This window comes from Cloeon dipterum, chromosome 4, assembly GCF_949628265.1.
Source record: "Cloeon dipterum chromosome 4, ieCloDipt1.1, whole genome shotgun sequence".
Classification (NCBI taxonomy): Eukaryota; Metazoa; Arthropoda; class Insecta; order Ephemeroptera; family Baetidae; genus Cloeon; species Cloeon dipterum.
Window position 1 is genome coordinate 6834962 of NC_088789.1, and position 23560 is coordinate 6858521.

Genomic DNA, 23560 nt, shown 5'->3' on the forward strand with positions numbered 1-23560 from the left:
AGCGCGCGCCTCAGCTCCAGTTTTCAAAATCTCAACTTTCTCAACAATTTCTGCCCTTTATAGCAGCGTAAATTTGTTTTGCTTCGACATTATTTGCTGGATATTTTAAAAGCTGGAAGGAAGTAAACGAGATTGAGGGGCCATTGGAATTTCGCGATCGTTAACTACAGTTTGTTGTTTTACAAACAGTTGTCGCGATGAGACGGCGACCCACTCTTTTCACAGGAAGGTGGACCATTGCCAATACGAGTGAATGAAATTCTTCAAATTCGCGTTCGATACAACTCGAGACAATGGCTTAAAATAGCAGACAATACACGGCCTTTTGTTTGAATTGTTCGATCGAAAGCATTTTTCCCTTAAATTATCGAGATGCAAACATGGATCAAATGGATCATGAAACAAAATTTAAATCTTAAATTGTAAGCAAAATTTCATCATTAAAAATTCAGAAGTTAGCGAGATAAAAATCATGAAATTACACCATTCGCATTGGATACTGTACAATTTTATATTGATTCTATACAATAGGTGAACTGAAGAATTTTTTAGTAACGTTCGCCTCTTTTATAGTTTCTCTATTCTAGAGCACAACGTGCCATTAAATATTCATATTACATATTAAATAAATACAATCTTAAAACAAAGCATTGGAAATATTTGCTCTATTGTAGGTAAACGGTAGGTGTAAGGAATAAATACTTTCTACACAAAAATTACAAAAAAAAAGCATTGAAAGCCTATCAAGTGTTTAGTCTGCCAATGAGCAAATCAAAGTTACACAGATAAGAGAGATTAGTAGTACAGTATTTAAAGTGGGTTAAACGCACAGCAATGTGCTAAAGATGATTCTATATGCCACAAAGTTGATTTCAATCTAGCGTTGGAGACTTGAGTAACTATAATTATTATTGCAATATCCTAGATTTTTTTCTTTGATATAGATGGAATGTTGATGCACCTCTCAGTAAAACCAAATTATTTCAATGAGAATATCTGGTTTAAAGGGTTGGCCTTTTATTTGCCCCAAGAGAAAATTCCTTACACACAAAAGACAAGTACGCTATTTATACAACGGGCTGAACGGTAATCAATACTCGTGGGGGTGCATTCTCCAATAAGGGTTGCGAGTGGCGCCGGTGTCGAGGACACAAACTATGCAGCCCCACTTGTGCTGATCAATACGCTGGCGCCCCGCTCCCCCGCCAGCCGCCCTCTGTCTTTCTGGCACTCTGGCTCATCGGCTGCGTCCATTGATTGCTCCGGCCTTTTGGACACAAAACAGGTACGCATTTGCCACTTCGTTTTTTTAATATTTCACCAAATCTAACAAGTAATCAGCCTGTAGAATTTTTTGGTGCTGATACATGGGAGAGGGACGGGGACACTTAAAAGGGCCGAAATTCTTGGGAATTTCCCGCAGCCGGAGCTGTCCTGTTTGTATTTTTACAAAGGATTTTCCTGTCGCTCTCTTGCGCGTAATTTTAAGCACATCGGAGTGACGAAAAGATGCGACTGCCGTGTGCCTACATGGTCGGATTAATTATAAATGCACATGTGGCACGATCTGGCAGTATGCCTGCTTGTCTGGGTGCTGCTTTGCTCTTGTTAAGGGTGTTCCCTCTCCTTTCCATCTTGCCGTCACGGAACAAACAACACGCATTTTGCTACTTTGCATTTGAGACACAGAGTATTTGTATTTTTGGGCAATATGTGACAGCGAAGAGGATCGGTACAATGAACTTATTGTGCGCCGATGACGTTGTAATGAATTTCTTTAGTTTAATTACAAAGAATCAAAACAATCATTATGATACACAAAACGTGCATAATTTTAATTTACCAAAGCGTTAATTGAATTTATTTTACATTATTTAGCTGTCAAAGTGGGATAATGCCAAGCTAGTCTTAATTTATTTGTTGTATTTTCATTAACGCATATGACATAAAAAAACATAAAAAAATGAAACCTACAATTAACTCTTATTTAAAAAATAGCAAAAATGACTGGCTTTGAGATAGACCATAATCTGAAACGAATAATTTTATTTCTCAAAGACAAAACATCAATCAATCTCAAGGAAACAGAAAAATGGGAATATGCAAGATTTAAAAAAGTTAAACGGCAGCCAATGTAGCCGTTTTAATCTCTCAATCATCCAGCCAGACATTCGCAGGTTACTGCGCACATCTGGTGACTCTCGCACCCTCATTAAACCTCGATTGAATCGATCACGTGCACCAACAAGAGACAAAGAATCGGCCACAAAGACCGCGGAGGCGATCACAATCGCTGTTTACGAGTTTTTATCCACGATGGGAGGCTACAATAAACTAGGATAAAAAGAGCAGCAGAGGCAGTGGGCGGACTAATTATGGTGAGTCACTCACTAACCAACAAAACAAATTGTTTTTAATTGACTCGAGCCCTGCAAAAGATGTTGCTTAACACAAGGAGTTCATCCAGCAACGCAAAGTTCAAAATTTAAGGCCAGCAAGAATTATAATCGAAAGATTATGGTCAATGAAAAGTAATCTCGGTTGCGCGTATCTTTTAAAAGATCCGTTTAATTGTCCAGCACTAATAATAACTTTAATCCTAACAGCTGATTACAAATTCAAAACACGGACGCTATTATTGAAGTGAGCCGCAGAATCCCATATCAGAATTAGTCTACAGATCACGGCTATCAGTCATCTCGACGCATGAAACGCAGACAGAGTAGATGGGAAAAGTTTGTGTGCGCGGGTACCGCAAAAGTTATACATATGCTTCAGCCGCAATTTCTTTAACAAAAAGAAAGAGAGGGAGGAATTGCCTTGCGGCGTACCTACATGTAAAAACGGGCCCTATGCGTCGGCGAGAAAAGGGACGTAGGAAGTGATGGATGCGAGTAATCAAGGAGGCGCACCCTTTTTTGTGTGTTGGTCAGGTCACCTGAAGGAGGTGTGACGTCATGCGACTGGAGCAGGCACCGCCCCCGGTCCTGCAGTCTCTTAACGGCGGCTCCATAGATCAGGGCCACCAGATCAGCCTCAACACGCTTGACATGTAAGTTATCCGTTCAACTAGCTCTTTCTCAATAAAATATTCACTTGACTGAAATGAAATTCTAATAAGATTCTTGCTTGTTGCTTTTATCATTATCATCTCCGCGTGTAGGTTATTTAATTTATTTACTTAAGATGAACAAATTTTTACAGCAGAATACTTAAATTTTTGCTAATAAACGAGATTTCTGCGCCTGATACAAGTAAAGTGAACCTAGTTGAGTACAATAGTTTTTCATCAACGGAAAAAAGTACAACAATCATTTCTGGGATTTTATCGGCTCATTTATTAATGAAATAACCTATTTTATGAAACAAGTGTGGACAACAACAACGTGTCCAGCCAGGACAAACAGCAGCGAAACACGGGCTCGGCTACAAGCAACACAGTCGCAGCCAACAAAAACGTCCTGTGGGCCCTAGAACCGGCAAGCCCAGACGAAGAGGATGAATACTATGAAGATGGTGAATATGATTTATGCAAATATTTTTATCTAAATAAGAAACACACAACGCGTTTTGTTAGACTATTCATTCAACTGACCCAATTGACTTAATCAATTTGCTTTTTTTATAAACAAAAAAATCTTTTGAGACAATACTGCTGCTGGAACTAAAAACCACTTCAATAAATAAAAAAATTGTCTCAACAGGTCTAACATATATAATAAAACTCTGATGTAAAAATTTCGTCTTAAAATCGACTAAAACAAACTCTTTTGGCGAAAAGGTTAACAGTTTTCTCTCGTCAATATTTTCTAACATTAACTTACTTAATTTGGAACTTTTCGAGTCCTCTGTGTAATTTTTCCTATAAAGCAAAAATCCCATACTGGCTGAATTTTTGTTGCTGTAAACATTTCACATGTTTATAAGGACATCAATTTTAGCCCAAAAAATACAATTATATTCCAAACCACCTAAATTTTGGGACGGAGAAATCAAGTAAATCTTCTAAGTCTATGAGAGAAATCATTTATCTGAAGATATGCAACTTCAAGGCGCGTGTGCCGCGCAGGTTGCATAGCATTGATGGGAACAGTCGAAGGAAATTTAAATTAATACATAACATAGATGCGACGATTTTTACCCTTAGTTTTAAACTTTTCTCATACCAATTAAATGATGAATATTCAAGCACGAATTGAAAAACCCCTCTATGGCATTAAATGTCTTTCTGCAAAGGCAGATAGATAAATTTGTGTATCAAATCTTTAAAGCGGTTGAGAAAATTATAAGAAGCAGTGTTTGAACCATTTTGAATTTAATTTTCAAACTTAAATCACAAGTCGAGTAAAAAGAGACAAAATAGTTCAACTGTCGATATTATCTGTGGAAATGATTGGTATATATGCACTTTGGCTTTTTACGACTTCTAAAGTGTCAATTTAACCCCCGTAAATGATTGCCCGCAGGAAGAGGAAGCCGCGAGGGGAGCAGCGGCGGGTTGAGCGAAGCCTCAGAGGAAGAGGGTCGCAGCTCGTCATGTTCGGAGGCGTCTGAGTTGGCACAGCTGGCCAGCTCGAGCGAGGACGAGCATTTCAACGAGCAGTCCAGCAACAGAGCTACAGGTATGCCGGAAAAATCCCTCATTCACAGCCCGTCGCCGAAACGTAATTGCCGGCGCTGGCTGGAAATAATTAGCAATTAACCGGCCTCGCAGCCGGAATGCAATTAACCCCTACGCTCTTTCGCAATTAATTCGCAGACATCGGCGAAGCGGTCGCGCCGCTCGACAGGGATGACACGCCTCCAGTGGAGAACATGGCACCCCTCACCCCCCAGCCAAAAACCGCGCCCGAAAACACCGCAACAGACGCCAACAAGGCTCCCATCAACAACAACTCGATGACTGACTCTATGCTAGGTAATCAGATTTCTCTCTATTCTGCCAATTTCCTTTTTAATTGACAAGGGGGACGCACCAATTAATCCTTAAAATATGGTGTTTTTCCGCTACAATATTCGATATTATGTTTGATAAAAGATGACAATTTTCCAAAGAAATGGCACCTTTATATTTACACACGTAGTCAAAATTTAAAAAAATTAATTGCCACAATTTTTTGAGAAGTGGCCAGATAAAAAAACATTTTGGCATCTATTCGCAGCGAGTCGAATCAAATTTATGCGGTTTTTAAAATATTCGTGATTTTTACTAAAATTTCTGACTGAAAAGTGCTCTGGGAAAATCTAATGCAGATGTTTAATGGCTTGTGGTAGAATTTTTTAACTTTATCTGAGTTTAAGTTGCCATAAAATCAAGCTTCATTTTGGCCATTTCAATTTTTGAAAACTTCCTGTTTGAACCAACTTTTCAAACGGATTTTCAGGGAAATTTGGCAGATATGGATAATATTTTTTACGGCATAAATGGAAAAAAATCCAAATTTTTATGACTTTACGATTTTGAACAGATTTTTTATCTACCACTCATAGCAGCTGAATTATAAAGCCAAACTCGCACTCCTTAAGTAATTCGATCATCAATATACATATTTTCTATATTTTTAAACCAGAAACATTTTGTCTATCTAGATAAATATTTTAAAAAGCTTTTACTTAAACTAACAGCATTAGGAGGCGTAGAAATTTTTCAAAATTCGAGATTTAAAAACCGCAAACAACCGAAAGTTTTCTTTTAGCTTCAACTGGTATAAAGAAAGAAAAAAATTCGGATCAATTGGTGCGTTCTCCTTGTGAGAAAAAATATGAAAATTTTAAGATGAGCGATTCAGGGCTGAATTTTCATTAAAATAATAATTATTTCGCAAAAGTCAAAATTATTATATAACATTTATAAATTTTCCCGAAATTCATTCAATTATTTATGTTGCTCAATCCCTTAGGCGCATTTGACGTGTTCACTATGGAAACTGCAATGCCAAAAATCGACCTGGCGCAGCTGGAGAGCCACTTGTTAGCAGCGGCCAAGAGAGAAGACCACAGGGTAAGAAGCCCTAACCTCATTTAAAATGAAAGGAGGAATATTATCAAATGTATTCTAGCCTTTCCAAGAAGTACTCGCTTATTGTACTTGACGTGCGAACAATGCACGAGTTGGTTAAAGCTGCCTAATTGCGCCGTAGTAGAAAAACAGCATTAGAAACGCCTTGGGCTGTGTTCTGAATTTTTTGTCGCGCACGAGGCGGCGCCGTGAAGACGTGAACTTGGCTGGAACAATACCCGGCGACAAAACGAGAGAGCACAAATGAATTCATAACATAAACGACGACGGGCACAAAGTGGAGCGCACTCTTCATTCAAGTCCGTCCTTGCCGTGGCCTGAGATTTCTGAATAGCCTCTTATTGAGCTCCGATGCAAAAACTATACATTAAAAAGTCAAACGCTTTTTCTCGGTGTCCTATATTTGAATTGCAAACCAATTGGCCAATTCACCTTTTGGTGAGCCACTCAACCATGGGACCTCTTTTGCTCAAAGTGTGGCTAAAGCCGACATAGTTCTGGCTACCTAGTTTCTTTGCGGCGAAAATACAAAATACCAAAAATTTTGTGTTTTAATAATGAAAATAGAATTATAAATTAGGCAATTTTTGCCGGTTTATTCTTTGAATTAACTCATACAGCAAACCGGAGAATCAATTTCAATTCGAAGCAGCATTACTGTTTGCATCTCGGAAAGTTTTTTGTTACTATAATTACTTATTTTGACCAGGCAAACTATTCTTCCAGATTTCAACAACCAAATTTGAAATTGTTGCTTGTTCGAATGTTATTTATATGCAAATTTAATGTGGAATTCTTATACCTTATCGGCACTTCCTGAGTGAATTTGCGCGTTATGATCGGCTGCGGATTCACAAGGCCATCGTTAAGTAAGAGCTGTTTATGCCATGATCTCAAAATGCGTAAAAATGGTTGGCTGAATGCAAATTTTATATGAAAGGATTTAAAATATTTAAATTCAAATGGACCTTAAAATTGTTCAAAAATTATTTATTTCACGTGGTTCAAATCCTCTTGATTCAAACAACGAGATAAATGGGTTAAAAATTTAAAGAAATCGTTTGTTCACGAAAATTCTCGTGAATTGGTTCGTTCGTTATTCGATTTCAATCGCACACGCTAATTACGTGCGCGAGAGATGATTTTCTGTGATTCCGCGAACGGGCGAAGTGGCGATTGCGGAACGGAAACCATTGTTTCGCTCGCTCGCTCGCGCTGTCACACTTTCTAAGCACAACACTCGGCGAACACATACACACACAACCAGTCGGCGCGCGCGCTCAGTCTGTTTTTGATGGCCGAAGTTGTTGTCCTCGGCGGCGCACGGCCGCACTTCCAGCTCGGAGCCAGGGTGACCTCGCGCAGGGAGTACAAGAAGGACTCGATTTACGTCGGGGACCTTTACACCCTCACCTACGACGAGGGCGAAACGCTCGAGACCGCCAATACCAACCATTCTAATTTGGAAGTAAGTCTGATCCAAAAACGAAAACGGCTGCGATGAGACAGAAACTTTCGACTCTAGAATTCACTTGATTAAGTTTCTTATTTATATAAAGCTTTTAAAGAAAACTTTTGGAAAAATCTGTTTACCTTTACTTGAAATATGTACTATTTAAAAATTAGGAAAAGTTCCCCTGGTTGTCGTTTAAATTTGTGAGAAAATCGGCTCAAACGTTTGCATGCGAATCGAGCGGCGAGCATTAATTTATTTCGCCAGCAGGGAAATATAACTCAAAATTCGAACACCATTGGATAGATCGCGACGAGAGGAATCAAACTAAAGCGAAAAATAATTGAAAAATCGTTTGTTATTTCAAGAAATCCGGCTAAATCAGAAATTTAACTATCCCTCTGGCCTGATTTCATTATTACGCATTGTAGAGATAAACTGTTGCTAAATTTCACAAAAAAAGTACATTGTTGCTAAAGTCAACAATGCAAAATCTTCTTAAATGTTGTCCTGTAAAGCACTGCTACTTCAAAAACTGCTAAATGATACCTTGGAAATGAGGGACAGTTAAAGTTGGATTTCTCAGTTTTAACTAGATAAAATTACACCACTTTACAGTTGTTCAACTAAAAGGTTTTCCATTTGCGCACTCGTTATTTAATGGAAAGTCTATAAAGAGGCACGAAATGATAAAAAATATGAAAATTTACTATTCAAAATCATAAACAAAACCAGATTTTTATATGCAATTGATTTCGGTTCAGTTAAAAGTCATGAAAAAGTTAAAACTAATATAAGTTTGGGGAATTTTTATTCATTTTGTCCTATTTTTTAGTGAGTAACGTAGTTGCTCAATGACATACATAGTTGTTAAAGTTATTGTGGTTTAATTTAAATAACAACCAACTTATTGATAGCCTGCATTATCATTAAATATATTAGAGCGCCTGCGATCGCCAAAATATTTTTTCAAGGATAGTTAAATTAAAGTGCACAATAAACAAATAATAAATTTTCCTATAGCTTGCGACGTGATCGTTGTTTGAATAAGAGGATTTTAAATTTCAATTCATTTAGATAATATTGCCAAACGTATTTTTGCTTCTCTGTTCAAGCAAATTTATCTAATCTTGCAGCAAAAAAGGCACCTTTTAGCACCAATAAACCAGCCAATTATTAGTATTTTTTCTAAAACATTTTCCGTGTTATAATTCTCAGCACAATAATTCAAAACGAAGAAGACGTGAGAAAATTATAAAAATAAATCAAAACTTTATGAAACAAAGATCAGACAATATATTATTCATAAGTTGTGGAATCATGCAAGTCTTACGTCACATTTAAGTAACAAAACATGAATATTTAAAAATACAACGCTATGTGACGTGCCAAGTAATTTTGAATTAGTATTAATTTATTTGCAATAAACAAATTATTGCAATTTGATCATATTATGTATTTCTAAAAATGTCTAAAAACACAACAACTACAAGCACTGACTTAAAATAACAATATCATACATACATATTTATGCAAAAATGTAAATTCCGCGGCGAGTGTTGCGAAAAATATCACATTCAACAGTGTCGTGCAAAAAAAATTAATCTAGAAAAAACATCAAAACTGTGCAAAACCTAGAACGGTTTATGAATTTTCAATTCTTTTCATACGAATCGGAGTTTTTTTTACACATTTTGCAGTCACATTAAAAAAACATTTTCATTAAGAAAAATATAGATATAATTATACACACAACATGATAATGTCGTGTTACACATTATTCCACGTCTGCAAATCAACTCACCTTATTTTGCTTTAATTCTCCGACTTAAAAAGGTGTCTTATCCACGCCACTGCTCTGTTTGACATTCCAAATCAAAACTCTCGGAGGTCAAACAATGACAATAAATAATAATGGTCTTGCTGTGTTGAATTGATTTGTTTTTGTTCAACTGGGCGACTGATGGTGCGACGGCCCAGACAACGTGTTCGGGGCAATGACACACATTGAAATCAGACTGAATAAGGCAGCGCCTTTCCCCCTTTAAAGCCTCCCAGCCGGCAATGTAAACAGTACAGTTACGCCCCCTCTTTTCTTGCAGTTGAGGAAAATGTTATTCTCTTTGATGCGAGTTAAATAATGTTTACCCTGGTTTCCTGGTTATTGAAATGAAAAATTAGTTTACTGGGTCACCGGGTGGCATGTTACCATTTCCCCCCATTATGTGTTTTTACGTTAAATGTTAAATTATAATATATTGAAATGGCAAGTGCAAAGTCAGTAGCACTGCACACAAAGGTATGTATGTATTATTTATTTTTAGTATTTTGTTATCAACTTAATACATCTTAAAAATTGTATAAATTTGGACTCGTGCATGTTTCAGCGTCGAAATGACAGGGAGGAAATCCGCCGTCGACTGGCCATGGGCGAGGAGGCTGAAAAGCCTGGCGGCCGGAAACCAAGCCTCCAGAGCAGACTGCAAAGTGGTCAGTTGCACGAAAATTTACCACGCAACCAATTATCGTAAAGCCGTTAATGACTGGCATTTTTAACGCCTTCTCGGCAGGCATGAACCTTCAACTCTGCTTCATGAACGAGTCGGCCACAGACCTGGAGACGGACCAGGAGGTAGCGGCAGCCACGGCTTCGTCCAATGCGACGCCTAAGCCCGCAGTGCCAACCATTGTGCTGCCCAAAAGTAGCTCTCTCGATCCTGAAGTGATGCAGCGGGAGGCCCAGATGGCGCTTGCCCAGGCCTCCAAACTGGCCCACATGGAGATGGCCCTGGAAAGGCAAAACATGAGACTGTCCCTCACACCCAGCCCTACTTCGCAGCTCCTCAAGAAGTCCCTGAAAAAGGTTAGCATCAGTTTTGCTTTTCAATTATGGTATTTTGAGTTGTATCATAGCGTTGTGTTATGATACTAATCCCTCAATCCAAACTGTGAAAGTAACTAATTAAGCGTTTTAAGCTGAGTAAAATATATCTTTATTTATTTCCAATTTAAAAAACCAACAATCCTAATTATTGTTGCCCCAGAGAATATACACAAATCGTGAAATAAAAATTAATTCAGCTTTTGAAAATTTGGTTGATGCCTACATCTCGTTTTACATTAATGTTGCTCAATATTTTTTTTGCCACACAATGATTTTGTTTACATTTATTATCTTTTAACTTGACTACTTATGTCGTTGAGCGCTTCTCTGAAATACTCTGACAGTACCAATATTGAACAAACTGGGTTCACTCTAAAACGAATGCTTTTTTTAAGAATCATCGCTTAGTTTAAATGTGTTTTAATTTTTTTCTGCATTAACGCCGGGAAATTTCTAACATTCTTTAAGTTATATTATATTTATTTAAAGAAACACCAATGGTGTACAACAGATATAGACATGCATAAATATTACAGTACACTAGCACGCATGAGAGTCAATGGGATCTTCTTGCATTCCAAAAAGTGGTAGAACTTCACATATTCATCACAGTATACACATTTGCAATCGAAACCGGCCTTACAATGATATTTCTTGTTAGTACAGTAAACATGATGATAATCGTGACAGGCGTGCCTGGTGAAAACATGTCTATTTAGAAAACAGGCATTTTTCCAGCCCGGATCGCCCATTGCAGGGGTGCCATAGAAATCCCCATCGATCTGGGAGAGCTTGAAAAGTCTATTAATAATAAAGTTATTGTAAGCAGCAGTTTCTGAGAGTGAGAATTTCTTAAGAAGATCATCAACAAAAAAGTCAGTGTCAGCAAGCTCATATGCTAGTCTAGATTTCATAAATTTTGACAGTGCTAAGGCTTTTTTGAGAAAACGAGATTTTGCAGATTCTAACTTATTTAAGTCTGTTAAGGTAAGATATGGCCAGATTGCCTGTATGCCGTAACTAGCGATTGGTGCTATGGCTAAATTAAAAAGCTTTAATGCTGTACTGACAGATGATTTGGAGAGAGATTTTAATTTTGATGTAGCGAAAATAACATTCTTTAAGTTGGATAAGCTTTTCTTGAGAAATTTCCAAGCCAGGGAATGTTGAAATGACCTGCAAGTTAATACAACTTGCCTCTGCTCTACAGATTGGTGTCAACTTCCCACCAGAAAGGAGAAGGGTCAGTCGACAGCTCTTGACCGACTTGAATGTTACCCAGCTGCAAGTCCTGGTCAACGATCTTCACACATTGATTGAGAGTAAGATGTTCATTTTGCATAAATGCTAAATCAGTTCTAAATATTCGGCTTTCAAGGTCTGAATGAAGAACTGGTACAGATGCTGATGGAGCGTGATGATTTGCACATGGAGCAGGACTCTCGTCTAGTGGACATTGAAGATCTTAATAGATATTTGTAAGTCTACCCCATGGCAGCTTCTTGTGCAAATTAAGTTGCTGAAACTGATTTTTGCTTTCAGAGGAGCAAAAACTCAGCCTGTTCCGCCTGGACTCCAGCGTTGATGTTGCATAAAATTTGCGCCCTCCATTTTCCAAAGAGAAACATGTTCCAATTCCTGCGAAGTAAAATCAAATAATAATGTTTGCTAACTTGATAAGGCACACTGATTGTGAGACAAAATAAGCATTTTTAAATTTTAATAGATACTAGACTAAACTGAAAGAAATTTATTTTGAGGAAAATGCATTTAGTCTTGTTTACCTTTAAAGCAGTGCCTCTGCATCCATTCCCTGCTAAGTTTTAGCGAGTCAATTTTTGTGTTACTAGTGTAGTTGGCCCTGATTTCGAATTACTCTCTGCACTTTATTTTTATCCTACGTTTTCTGAACTTTGACCCCATAATCAATCAGAAAAGAAGCTTAATTATAATGTGCCATTTAACTCTGGGTGTTGAGCTCTCGAGAATCATATCACTGTAAATAAAGAGGAAAAACAAATTTATCCTAATTTTTGATCTGAATATTTTACTTATACGCATTTATCTTGTACTTGATATGAAATAACTGCCCTTTATTTATGTATTTATTGGATTTACAAAAATTGACATATTTTAAAGGCTCAATTAGCTGTTTTGTAAAATATTGTTACTGTACTAATAATAATTGCGTTGTTGTATTGTGGATCTAATAATCAAAGTCTATCTACCCCATTACTTTGAGAGTGTTTTATTGCACGCAAGGCCTTTTTCGAATTTAATTACTTCTCGCGTTTAGTTGGACTGTGTTTTCACGCACATGCTGAGCAAACTTCCTAAAGCAATGCAAACTTTTGAATGAGGAATCAGCATATAAATGGAAGCTGGGAGGTGGTTAAATATTTAAATGCGAAATGTGGGACTCTGACAGCAGATGGCAAAATAATAAAATATAGCATCCCTTTGTTGTGCAAACAATTAAATATACGACTTGCAAAGTTTTTAGTGCTGTCTTGGGCTGCATGAGAAGCATACAAATTGCAACTAAATTATTCACAGCTGCTGGACGCTATGCACTAGCAGCTAATTTTTCATTCTTGTCCTGCTTGCGCTCCCCGGAGAGTAAGTAAACATTTGCATTTTATTGCACTGGATAAACTTGAAAATTCATAAAGGCCAGGAGTATAAGCATCAATCTCTGAATTTTATTTTCTTGTTTTACATTTGGGGTTCCAGACATTGTGGGTTAAAGTCTAATTCCGCAAGGGTTCCAGAATTTTTTTGACGCAATAATTAACAGAGAATCAAGTTTTCCCTCTTATCTTTTTCTCTTTTTGTACAAGGAAATATAATTATAACCTGTACTATGGGCAACACACTTTTGTGTGCCGCTTTTTTGTGAAAAAACTGTTCATTTTGCCCATATGTAAACACCATATTCTCGCGTGTGTAACAACATATTCTCGCTTTCACACATTGCTTATAATTCTATTGGAAGAAAACAGTCGGCAATTTTTGTTTTGTGTGTTGATGGATTTACAATTGGATTGACCCTTTAACACAACATTTTATCTTTTCCGTTTAGGTATTGTACAGGAGACATTTTTCTAATTTTTTGATAACCTTTCTCTTCCGATTTTAGTACACATTAATAAAACAATAAGCTTGTAACAACATTTCAATATAATTTTAGTTTATCTTTTCTCAATAAATTTCGCACTATTGTGTAGTTTTGCGTCAGCCCGTCGTCCTAATGTGCAGTTCCGTCACCATACTTAATCGTCAACAAATTAGGTAAAATCCATGGTTCATTTATTACAACACGGTGATTCTCACAACTTGATGATGCATGAGAAAAACACGCACGAGACCAACTTTGATTAGAAATCGCGATGAGAACAGTTATGTGTGACGCTGAATACAGTTTTGAGATGATCGTGAGGAATTTGAAAATTTCACTTCAAGGTGCATAATGGGATAAACTTTCTGGCAATGATTGTATTTTGCAGAGTTGCAAGTGGGCATTATGTTGCGATTATTTTTCTCGAACTTGACTCTATTCACGTTGATAAAAGATACATGAATATTAAAATATGCCTGTTTAGAGAGTAGGTAACGCGCGGGGCGCTAAAATTCACAAATTACAACATTTGCCACAATCTGCAATCTGGAAACTATTTTCAAGTAAATTGCTTTACAGGCTAACAAATAAGATATTTTTTCTTTGTAGACTTTAGAAAGCTATTCATTGAATTTATGGATTTTTAAATTTAGCAACGTGCAGTATTATCATCTCTACAATGTGCATAAAATGAAATAAGGCCTGGTTCGAGGAACAGTTAACTTTCAGATTTTGTCTAATTTATAGAAAAATTAAACGGTTTGTCAATAGTTTTTTCGCTTCAATTTGATCCCTCTCTTCGTAATAATTCATCTAATGGTGTGCGAATTATGAGGATAATTTGCCTTCTGGCAAAATATAAATCATGAAAACTAATAAGGAGAAAGTACTCTTAATTAGCATGTAAAACTATTGAGCCGATTTTCTCAAAAATTCTAACGACAACCTGGGAAAATTGGCTTTTTCCTCATTTTTGGACAGTACTTTTCAAGCAAAAGGTTAAAAGGATTTTGACAAATTTTCTGTAAAGCTTTACTTCAATGAAATCTGCGTTGATTTGGCAATTACAAATTTTGGTGGCAACAGAATGTGGCAATATTATTTCAATATAGATGCTGGAATAGTTAACTTTGATAAAATTCGAATAATATATTCATTTTCCTTCCCCTTTACACCCACGAAAATTGAAAGCGTTAAAAAACGTTCACAGCTTACGCTCGGCGCATTTCGTAGGTGTGTCGGGGGTCGGAGGCGCAAACAACAAGGGTGCGCGTACCGCAGAGCACCCACTCTCCAGGCAGGCATGAGTTGGGAATTTGCCAAAACACATAAAAAATCTAGATCAGCACTCGGCACACCAGCAGCAGCAGTTTTAAAAAACGCTCACCGCGTTCACACGGAAATCTCAAGGATGTGCACCCGCTTTTTCGCCGTTCCCGGCGTCGAGGGGGTGGACGAGGGCCCTGAGTTGGCTGGATTGTTGCGCAGGATGCCGCCCCCGGCCGGCCCGGGGTGGCCGAGCGCCCCCGGGGGCAGGTACGGCGTAATGTCTGGCGGAGGCAGGTTCTTTGGCGGGGGCGGGGGCGCCGGGATCATCATCGGGGGCGGCGAGTCTTTCGAACACGAGGCCACCGGCGACGAGGAGGAGGCGCCCGCTGCGTGCCGGTGCCGCCGACCCTTGGCGCCGCCCTCGTGGCTCCGCCGGTGGCGCGTGCTGCGCCTGTGGTGGTGGCGATAGATACCGGCGAAAATGAGCAAGTTGAGCAGCAGCAGCGAGCAGCCGACGGTCACCGTCACGATCAATGCCGTCGACATCGAGTTCGGTCCGTTCATGAAATTGTTGTTATTATTATTGTTGTTGTTGTTGTTGTTGTTGTTGTTGTTGTTGTTGTTGCCACCAGTCGGGGTCTGCTGCTGCGAGGGGTTGGTCACGTATGTGCTGTTGGGTGGCGAGAGCGGTGCCAGGGGTGGCGGCGACGGCGGGCATTCAGTGGTCGTCATCGCTGGCGTCGCTGACGCAGGCGACGAAGGCGACGGTGCCGCCGGCAGAGGAGGGAGACGCGAGGGGTAGAAGGCTGACTGCGTTCGCACAATGCCTGCAAAAAAATCGAGATTAATTTTTCTCAAAGGGCATAGTGCTCTAAAATATCTAAGCATGGATTTTCAATGTTGAATGAACTTCACGCATGCCTAAAATATCCTGGAGGGGCATTTCAGTGGCCGGTGGGCAGTCAAACAAATGGATCGTATATAAAGGACTCACAATACAAAATTTAAAAGGTCCTAAGTATTAAGTCGCTTTTTTGGCAATAATCTATATCTTTTTTAAGGCACTGCTTTAAAAGCCAATTTGCGAAAGTTAGAATAAATCTATAAATAATTTTAACTTATAGACCAATAAAGTTGAAATTGCTTTAGAATCTAGGCTTATAGATTTAATATTTGCATCGAGTTATATAATATACTGCTAAAAAAAAGCTTTGATTTAAGAGGATAATTTTAAATCTCGCACACGATTCTACAACCTTCTTTTTTACGAGCCTTTTAAAAAAATAAAGTTTTTACTGCATTTTTAAATTCATCACATTTCCGAGTAATTTTTATGTGATTCAGTGACTCTACAAGACCTCTTTAAAATTAAATTTCAAATGAGAGAAAAAGAGCAATTTTAAAAAGGTTTGAACAAGCAAGTTATCTCTTCAAATGGTACACAAGTTAAAGGATATGACGGGAGGCGTGATTTAATTTTCATTCCCCACTTTAAAAAACCCATTAAGCGGCTGACGATGTTCGTTGGATATAAAAGGACGTGCCGACTGCGAGATGTAATTCAAAGTAAATAGAACGCAACCCGCGCAACGTTGGTGTCGAGCAGGTTGCATTATGTATACTATATATAGCTCCACGCTGTCGAATATGCTTTTGGAAACAGCGTTCACCATCAAACTTTTATGCAAGCTAAAAGTTTGCAACATGCCAAAACACTTTGTCTACAAAATAAGCTTGCATCAAATCTCCTGCTTGACATTTTACGCAGAGTTATTAATTTAAAAGCGTCATCAATGTTTCTTGGAAGGAGGATATAATATAGCTGCTTTCAAAATCCTTAAGCCACCTTCAGTGTGTCAGTTGGGAGCAAAACAAAATTAAGCCTCAGTCACAACGGCAGCAGCAGCAGCAGCAGCAGATTTACCGCATATTCCTCTCAGTCAGCAGTCAAAACAATCGCCCGCGGAGAGAAGAGCGACACACATAAGAGTGTTGCGGCGCAGCTTCAGCGAGCGCAGTATTATTACCCTCCAACTCATTAAGTATCCAAAACCCTGAGAGAGAAGCTGGCCCGGCACCTCAGGCTCCTCGAGCGCATTCAGAGGATGTGAAGTAATTAGAAAAGAAAACAATGGGAATAAGACATATTATACTACGCCTCGGCTCTTTGTGTGCACATCCATATTCATAGCGCGCCCCTTTCGAGTGCTCTCACTCTTTGCCGGCGAGAGCGAAGCTCTTGAGCTCAGTTTCGTGTGTGGTGCAAATATTTAATACCCGTGAATATCCTAACGCAGATTTGGCTGTCAAGACACGCTCGTTCATTGAATCTATGGGTTAAGGCGTCACGACCTGTTTACCGAGCAAACAAGACATTTGGCCCATTGGATTTTAGGTAAAAAAATCCCCTTCTCTCCCTCGCAATGCAAATGTACGAAATGTAATCGCGGTCGTTATGCATACCACGACGCACATATATACTAAAGCTGGTGGAATTTCCGCGTGGCTGCTTTTTTCATATCGCCGTGGTCGTTTAACAACCTATTTGATGCTTGTTAAATCGAGCGTGCTGAAAATTAAGATGAGAGTAGGCTGGATAAACGAGTTCCATTTGTGATATTGCTGTGCCACGAACTTAATTCAGTTTCTTTTTGCTGTATGAACATTTCTGGCGGCATTGATATGACAATAATTTTATAGACGACTTAAGCTTGTTAATTTGTGCTAAACACTCAAATTATCGTCATAATGATATGCTATACTCGCATCGATTTATTTCCTGGTAGAGTAAGCCATAAGTGACGGAATATATCCACAGATGCCGTTTTTTTAGTTTTAGGTGGGTTTAAACCTGCCACAAGAGAAGGCATTCTAATATTTAACATATAATTTCAAATATATTTCTGGAACATTTCCAGGAACGGCGAAAATGATCAGGAAAAATTATGAGCTATTCTTTCGTCAGCATCAGCACCCTAACCGGGTGATTTTTTGTTACATTCTTTTCTATGCTCTCTTGTTTCTATCATACATTAAATTAAATTTGTCGGTCTATAATCAGCGCAGAAGAGTCTTAAAATTTTAAATGAATGTGGTGCTTCTGTTGGAGGCTTAGAATACTGGAGATCTCCACAATTCGTAAATCATTAAAAAAAGAATATACCGCGTGCTTGTGGATTTTATGGATTTTTTTAAATAGGACTTATTTAGAAGCAAGAGCGCCGGGTTTAGCTTTTGAGGAATGTAACGGAAAACAAGGGCTCAGAGCAATGATCTATTTTTATGTTGCGCTGCGGGATGCTGGAGTGGCTTTTGTCGAAATGAAGTGTGTCGCAGCTCAGAAGGTCCGACACAGGAGAGAGAAAGAGAGAGACGCAAGTCGGGGAGAAGAACAAAGGCATGTAAATTATGCAGGGCAATACACGTGCTCACACACTTACCATCATAGAACTGAGGCCCCTCTTCAGGGAAGTTGTGGTGCCTGGAGCTAGCGTCGCCGACACCCGGCCTGTGCAGCTGCGGTATCAAATGAAGCCACAGAGACAATTTGTGACCTCTGTAATGGTTTTTTATGTGAGGATGGGCACCTGCAAGCACACCCCACCATCAGTCTCGGACCGCCCGGGGCAGTGCGCGGCTAAATTGGGCCGCAGACGTCGGCTAACGAATTGTAAGGCATTACGAACACTCAGAGCGGCAGCAGCAGCGGCCGACTTCAAGGTGGGACCGCCGTCACCGCCGCCGCGAGCTCCAATTTGCATCTTATATCAACTAACCTACTTATCACATTCACTCAATAGTGCATACGTATACTGACCGAGGTCAAGGTAGTACTGATTGACGCTGTCGTACTTGTCCCAGAAAGGAAACGGGCCCTGGTGTGAGTGCTGCGATCCGCTGGGTCGTTTCCGCTCCTCCTCGCCAGAGCTCTCTGAACGACTGTTGGGGTCACTACAAGCACGAAACGCCAATTTGGATTGGTGTTAGCGGCGACTGAAACTTTTTGCTCTCTTTTTTTGGGGAAGGTAGGGATTCATTAATTAATGTACGAGCTTGGTTGCTAAAATAAACAGATTTTTCTGCTCCTGTGATGAATCCATAAACAGGAAATTCCAGAGGGAAAAGCTCATAGTCCTTAAAAAAGTGTAGAGAACGGCAAGAGTAAACAAATAATTAGTTCTTCTAATTTAATTTGTATTCATAAATGCGATTTCTAAAAAATTTATGTGAAAGAAAACAAGAAAATGGAAAATATTTCCAGTGGATCAGAGATACAAAAATTATGTTACAAATATTTAAAGGTCGTAAATTTATCAAATATATATATTATATATAGCAAAAAAATTTTGTTCCGAATTTCCAGTCTCTGCTATTTGGAGGAAAAATAGAATTCTGGCTCGCCTTTCAAGATAACGAGAAAATTCAACTGCTATGGTTTTTCTCTAGATTCGCCTTTTGCATATTAAAAGCAGTCTTCCAACACAAACAAACGCCTTCCTTTTTCATTCTCCGACAACTATACTGATTCAGACGCAGGCTACAACTTCCAAGCGAATCTCAGTTAGTTTATGACCGAGAGAAAAAAGGGAACAATTCAATTTGCATTGTGAAAAGGCCAAATATATCGTTCGGTCCGGAGGCAGAGCAAGGATGGTATAAATAATAAGAAAAACAAGCCCGTGGCGCAGAGAGCGCAAAAAGAAACGCGGCAGCGGCACCACCTGTTTGTGCGTCAAACATTCGCAACACACGCACAAATGCGGAGACGAAAGAACACGCCCTTGCATATTATATACACGATGTCTGTGCCGAATAATGGAAAAGCGGGTCTTTGAGGCAAATTGAAAAGGAATCGAATTATTTCCGGCGCGCAAGGCTGCAATCAAAGGCGCGGGTTGTTGCCGTCGCGCACATTCACAAAGCGTGCACGGTTCGACAACTTTCTGATGAGAAGACAAAACAGGGCATCGCTAGAATTCACACAGACGGAAAATCTGAGCCAGTCCTAATTGGCAATGGATTTGATTTCAATTGATATCTAATTATTCGTCAATCTTTGAACGATTTTCCTCTGAATTTTCTGCTTTTAATATAATGCAATTCTCGCGTCGCAATTACAATCAAAATCCTGTTAAGAACTTTCCTGTTCCCCAGCAATGTAATTTGAAGATGTGCTGCCTGCCCGACTGGAAGTTTCGTAAATTGCGGTGGGTGAGGGAGGGGAGGTGGAGCTTGCACTCGCTACAACTCGAGACTCACCCTGATCTAATGTAATTGCCTAAGTAATGAACACAAGCCTTGGACATCTGCGCGTCCTGCTGCGTGTAATTAGCCTTGTCCGTCAGCAGGCTTGGCCAGCCCGGCGGCAGCAGCGGCTGGGCCAACCAGTACACCAAGTCTTCTCCTCGCACACTCCCCGGACGCTGCAACACGTCGCTAGATTGCGGCCAGCTGCTGGAATTAATCGGCAGTCTTACCTGCGGGAAGTCTCTATTTGGTATCGAGTCTCCTGGTAACATGTGAGCAAAGTAGGTGTTGCCGTTGCCTTGGCCTGAGGAGTGAAGGGAAGCGACTCTGGAAATCGGGGCCACCGTCAGCCCGTCCCCTAAAACAGCGAGGGCGGCGTCCCGAACCCCTGAAGAGCATCGACAATAAATCAATCAATTGTTCGGAGTTTTGAAAAAAAAATTTAAAAAAATGAAACCAAGCAGGTAGAAAAATAAACAGTTACAAAATGGCTCGCATTCTTAAAGATGGGTGGCTTTTGAGGATTAAACGTTCCCGCAATGTACAGCGGCTATTTCAGCCCCTCAGTTTAATAAAAATAAATCATGGAGTAATTTTGACAGAAATATCGAGGAGAAAAAAATTATACACTATGTTCACCGTTTACTGCGTTTGTTCTCTTAGCAGTCGATCTTTTTTCAACAACCCCCTGCAGTATTCTGATATGGGGATTTAGGTTTGAACGTAAAATACTGTTGATGAGTCCCCGTGGACAGAATCAGCTGTCTCAAATTTTTATCCTCTTCGAGCCACCCAACGTGAATAAAAATATTTAATTTGTTTATCAAATCGGGGTTTCAAAGCGTGGGCGAGTTTGATGTCGATTGTTGACTGTTAAAGTTTGAATCACATATTCAAATAAAAAATGTTAGCATATGACACTGTGTGACCAGTATGAAAATCAGAAGTGGTTTGGCCGGGAAGAAAAAGTCGATTTGGCTTGGTGCCGAAACTTTTTTCTCTCACTTTGCGGGCCACATCGCTTATATTGTTTCCCGTGTTTTAGCTAAAATCGCTGGCTCATCCGAGCCAGATTTCACCTCGTCTCCAGAGGGTTCTATGTCGAGAATATAGGCGAAGTGAAAAGTTAACTCGGCAACAAACTCGCATTCCGCCCTAATTTCATCCACCCGAGAGACTGCTACGTGTTTCAACGTGAATTTCCGGGCAGAGAAAAAGTTGCTGGTTTCATCCTTCAGCGCAGCGACGAAAGAAAAACTGGTTATCAGCCAAGAGTTAGCAGCGGCAGCAGCAGCGACGGGCAGCGAGCTTTAATGAGATTTGCACGGCAGTGTCGGGAACAAGTCAAAAGTAACTGACAAATGTGTTTGGACGCCCGAGATTCGCCGGAATAAAGAAGAGAGGAAAACTTGGCCCAACAGCACATTTCATTTGAGCGCGCGGCGACGAATGTAATCTTGCGCTCGCAAAAAAGTTTCATATATACACACACAGTCGCTCACACGCGAACACTATATGTATAGTGCGTGAGCGGAGGCCAAGTTTTCGCAGCGATGAAAAGCAGAGCAAATAACGCGTGAGCTTATACGTAAGAAACAAACTGAGCCACGGCAGCCTGCTGCCTGCCCGTTCAAAGTGAATTTCGCCGTGTTATAATATCGTTTTCATTTGTAGCGAAATAAAAAGAACAAGAGCAAACTCTTGGGACGCTTGAACGAGAAAAGGAACTCGGTTAGAGAGGCGCACAGACACAAGGCAACCGACACATCCGATTGAAAAAAAGAACTTTCAACATTTCAGATTATTTTAGAGACACAAATAATGCACCGATTGATTTTTTTAACAATTTCAAACTTGTGAAAATCGTAAAAAGAACGCATATTTTTCATTTTATTTTAGGGTGAGCCTTGGTGGCCATATTTTAACGCAAGATAAAGTTAAAAAATGATGTCCCAAGCTCCAGAGCTGAAATTAAAAGTTATTTAACATTTTTATTTAAAAATTATCTAAAATATTGTCTTTGGCTTAAAAAAAGTTCGAGTTAATTGAAAATCACAAACGGATAAAGGAAACGATAATTTTGATAAAAAATCAATGTAGAAGGTCAATAATTAATTTAGTTAATTGAGTCGTGTTTTAAAATATTTTTTCCACGTCCTAGAGAGAGGTATTGTGGTATTTGATTTGTTTGCATTTGCACCATTAACCCTGACAAGTCCACAAGCAATAATTCACTTGCAGTTCCCTTCGTTATACATGCATGAAAACTAGGTATTAAATTTGTCTCTTAAAACAACCACACGAGCTGGCTGTTAATTAAAAGCAGCGTCCTCTCGGCACGGTTCTCGGCGTTTAGTCGGAAGTTTTGAGCTGCTGTGTGTGCACAGTGTGTGTGTGCGCCTCTTCCGTGTTAAACTGACTCGCTGGCTGGCTGCCGGCCTGCCTGGCTCGCCACCGTTGCTGCAGTATAATAATTTGCACAAATAATAGCATCGTACCCAAGGGATTATGAGCGAGTCCAGCTGCTCGCTCCCAGTCAGTGTACTCGTTGCGTAGCGCGGAGAAAATCTCATTAAGGTGCCAGCGGAAAACGTTGCGCACGAGGGTTCGCAGGAGTCGGTCTCGCCTCGTCTCGTTCAGTCCAAACTCGAGGTCCTGGGCGCTGAGCTCCTCGTACGCCTCCACCGACGTAACAACTGCAATTACACGCCCAAGCCACAATTAATGCCCACCACGCCTCTTAATTACTCAAAAAGCTAAAGAAGCACATGCCGCCGCCGCTCGGCTGGCCAATTTTTCACCCTCCACGCTCACTAGCTTTAATTCCGTTGCCGGTGCAGCGGGCTCTAATTGAATTTGATCCAAACGCGGGCCAGCCGCGGCCAATTTGTACGACTGCATGATTTTATGGTTAGAATTCGGTCTGCATCCATTTGCACTCTTGGCAGCCGATTTATGGCCGCCCATTCCGCCCTTTCAATCCGCGCCCCCGACCATTCATGACATGACAATAGCATTCATCCTCACTCACTCTCTCACCTTTCTATCATATTGCAATTTCATCAAGCTAAATTGATAGGTGGAAATTGCTAAAGGTAAATTGTTGTCACGCTGTACGCAGAGATGGGTCCATTTTCCATTTGGGAAATTGAATTTTCAAAGTTGTTATGGCCAACAAAGCAATATTTAATTCTGCTGTGTTTTGTTCAGCAAATATGAGATTTTTTAATACGAATAATATTGGTTTAAAATCACCAAAAGAGAAAAAAAATGCATAATCTAGTTTAGATTTTTAATATGTATTACTCTATATATGGTGACAGCCGCAGATGTTGTTTTAATTTATTTCCACAAAAACAAAGTCAATTTGATTATACTGATTGCGTTTGTTTCCGAGTTTTCATGAGTCGGGGATTCCTACAATTCAAACATGTTTTGGAAATTGAAACAACTAGAAGCATATTTTCAATATATTTTTCGTTGGCCCCAAGTTTAATTGAGAAATGTAATAGAATTGGGAGAAATGCTTATTTTAAATTCAGGGGAACCTCCTGAAAAACAAACTCTAGT

The 23560-nt window shown here is 39.6% G+C and overlaps 2 protein-coding genes across 2 annotated transcripts in view; one reads left to right on the plus strand and one right to left on the minus strand.

Annotated features, from left to right (window-relative positions):
• Positions 1 to 1150: 1150 nt before the first annotated feature.
• On the plus strand, positions 1151 to 12591 carry Schip1 (Schwannomin interacting protein 1). Its single transcript, XM_065490713.1, has 11 exons — positions 1151 to 1285; positions 2934 to 3052; positions 3371 to 3516; positions 4467 to 4622; positions 4760 to 4918; positions 5901 to 6001; positions 9860 to 9962; positions 10043 to 10335; positions 11567 to 11678; positions 11735 to 11834; positions 11899 to 12591. The coding sequence occupies exons 2-11, from the start codon at positions 2958 to 2960 to the stop codon at positions 11939 to 11941; spliced, it is 1308 nt and encodes a 435-aa protein (XP_065346785.1). The 5' UTR covers positions 1151 to 1285; positions 2934 to 2957; the 3' UTR covers positions 11942 to 12591.
• A 445-nt stretch (positions 12592 to 13036) lies between these two features.
• Positions 13037 to 23560, minus strand: part of LOC135944027 (neuroligin-2-like) — a 73379-nt gene continuing 62855 nt past the window's right edge. Inside the window, exons 8-13 of the mRNA XM_065490706.1 lie at positions 22489 to 22686; positions 20221 to 20378; positions 20003 to 20166; positions 18561 to 18694; positions 18184 to 18330; positions 13037 to 15570 (exon numbers count right to left, since the gene is read on the minus strand). Of these exons, the coding sequence (XP_065346778.1) occupies positions 14867 to 15570; positions 18184 to 18330; positions 18561 to 18694; positions 20003 to 20166; positions 20221 to 20378; positions 22489 to 22686 (1505 nt within the window). The 3' untranslated portion in view covers positions 13037 to 14866. The remainder of the gene's footprint in view (positions 15571 to 18183; positions 18331 to 18560; positions 18695 to 20002; positions 20167 to 20220; positions 20379 to 22488; positions 22687 to 23560) is intronic.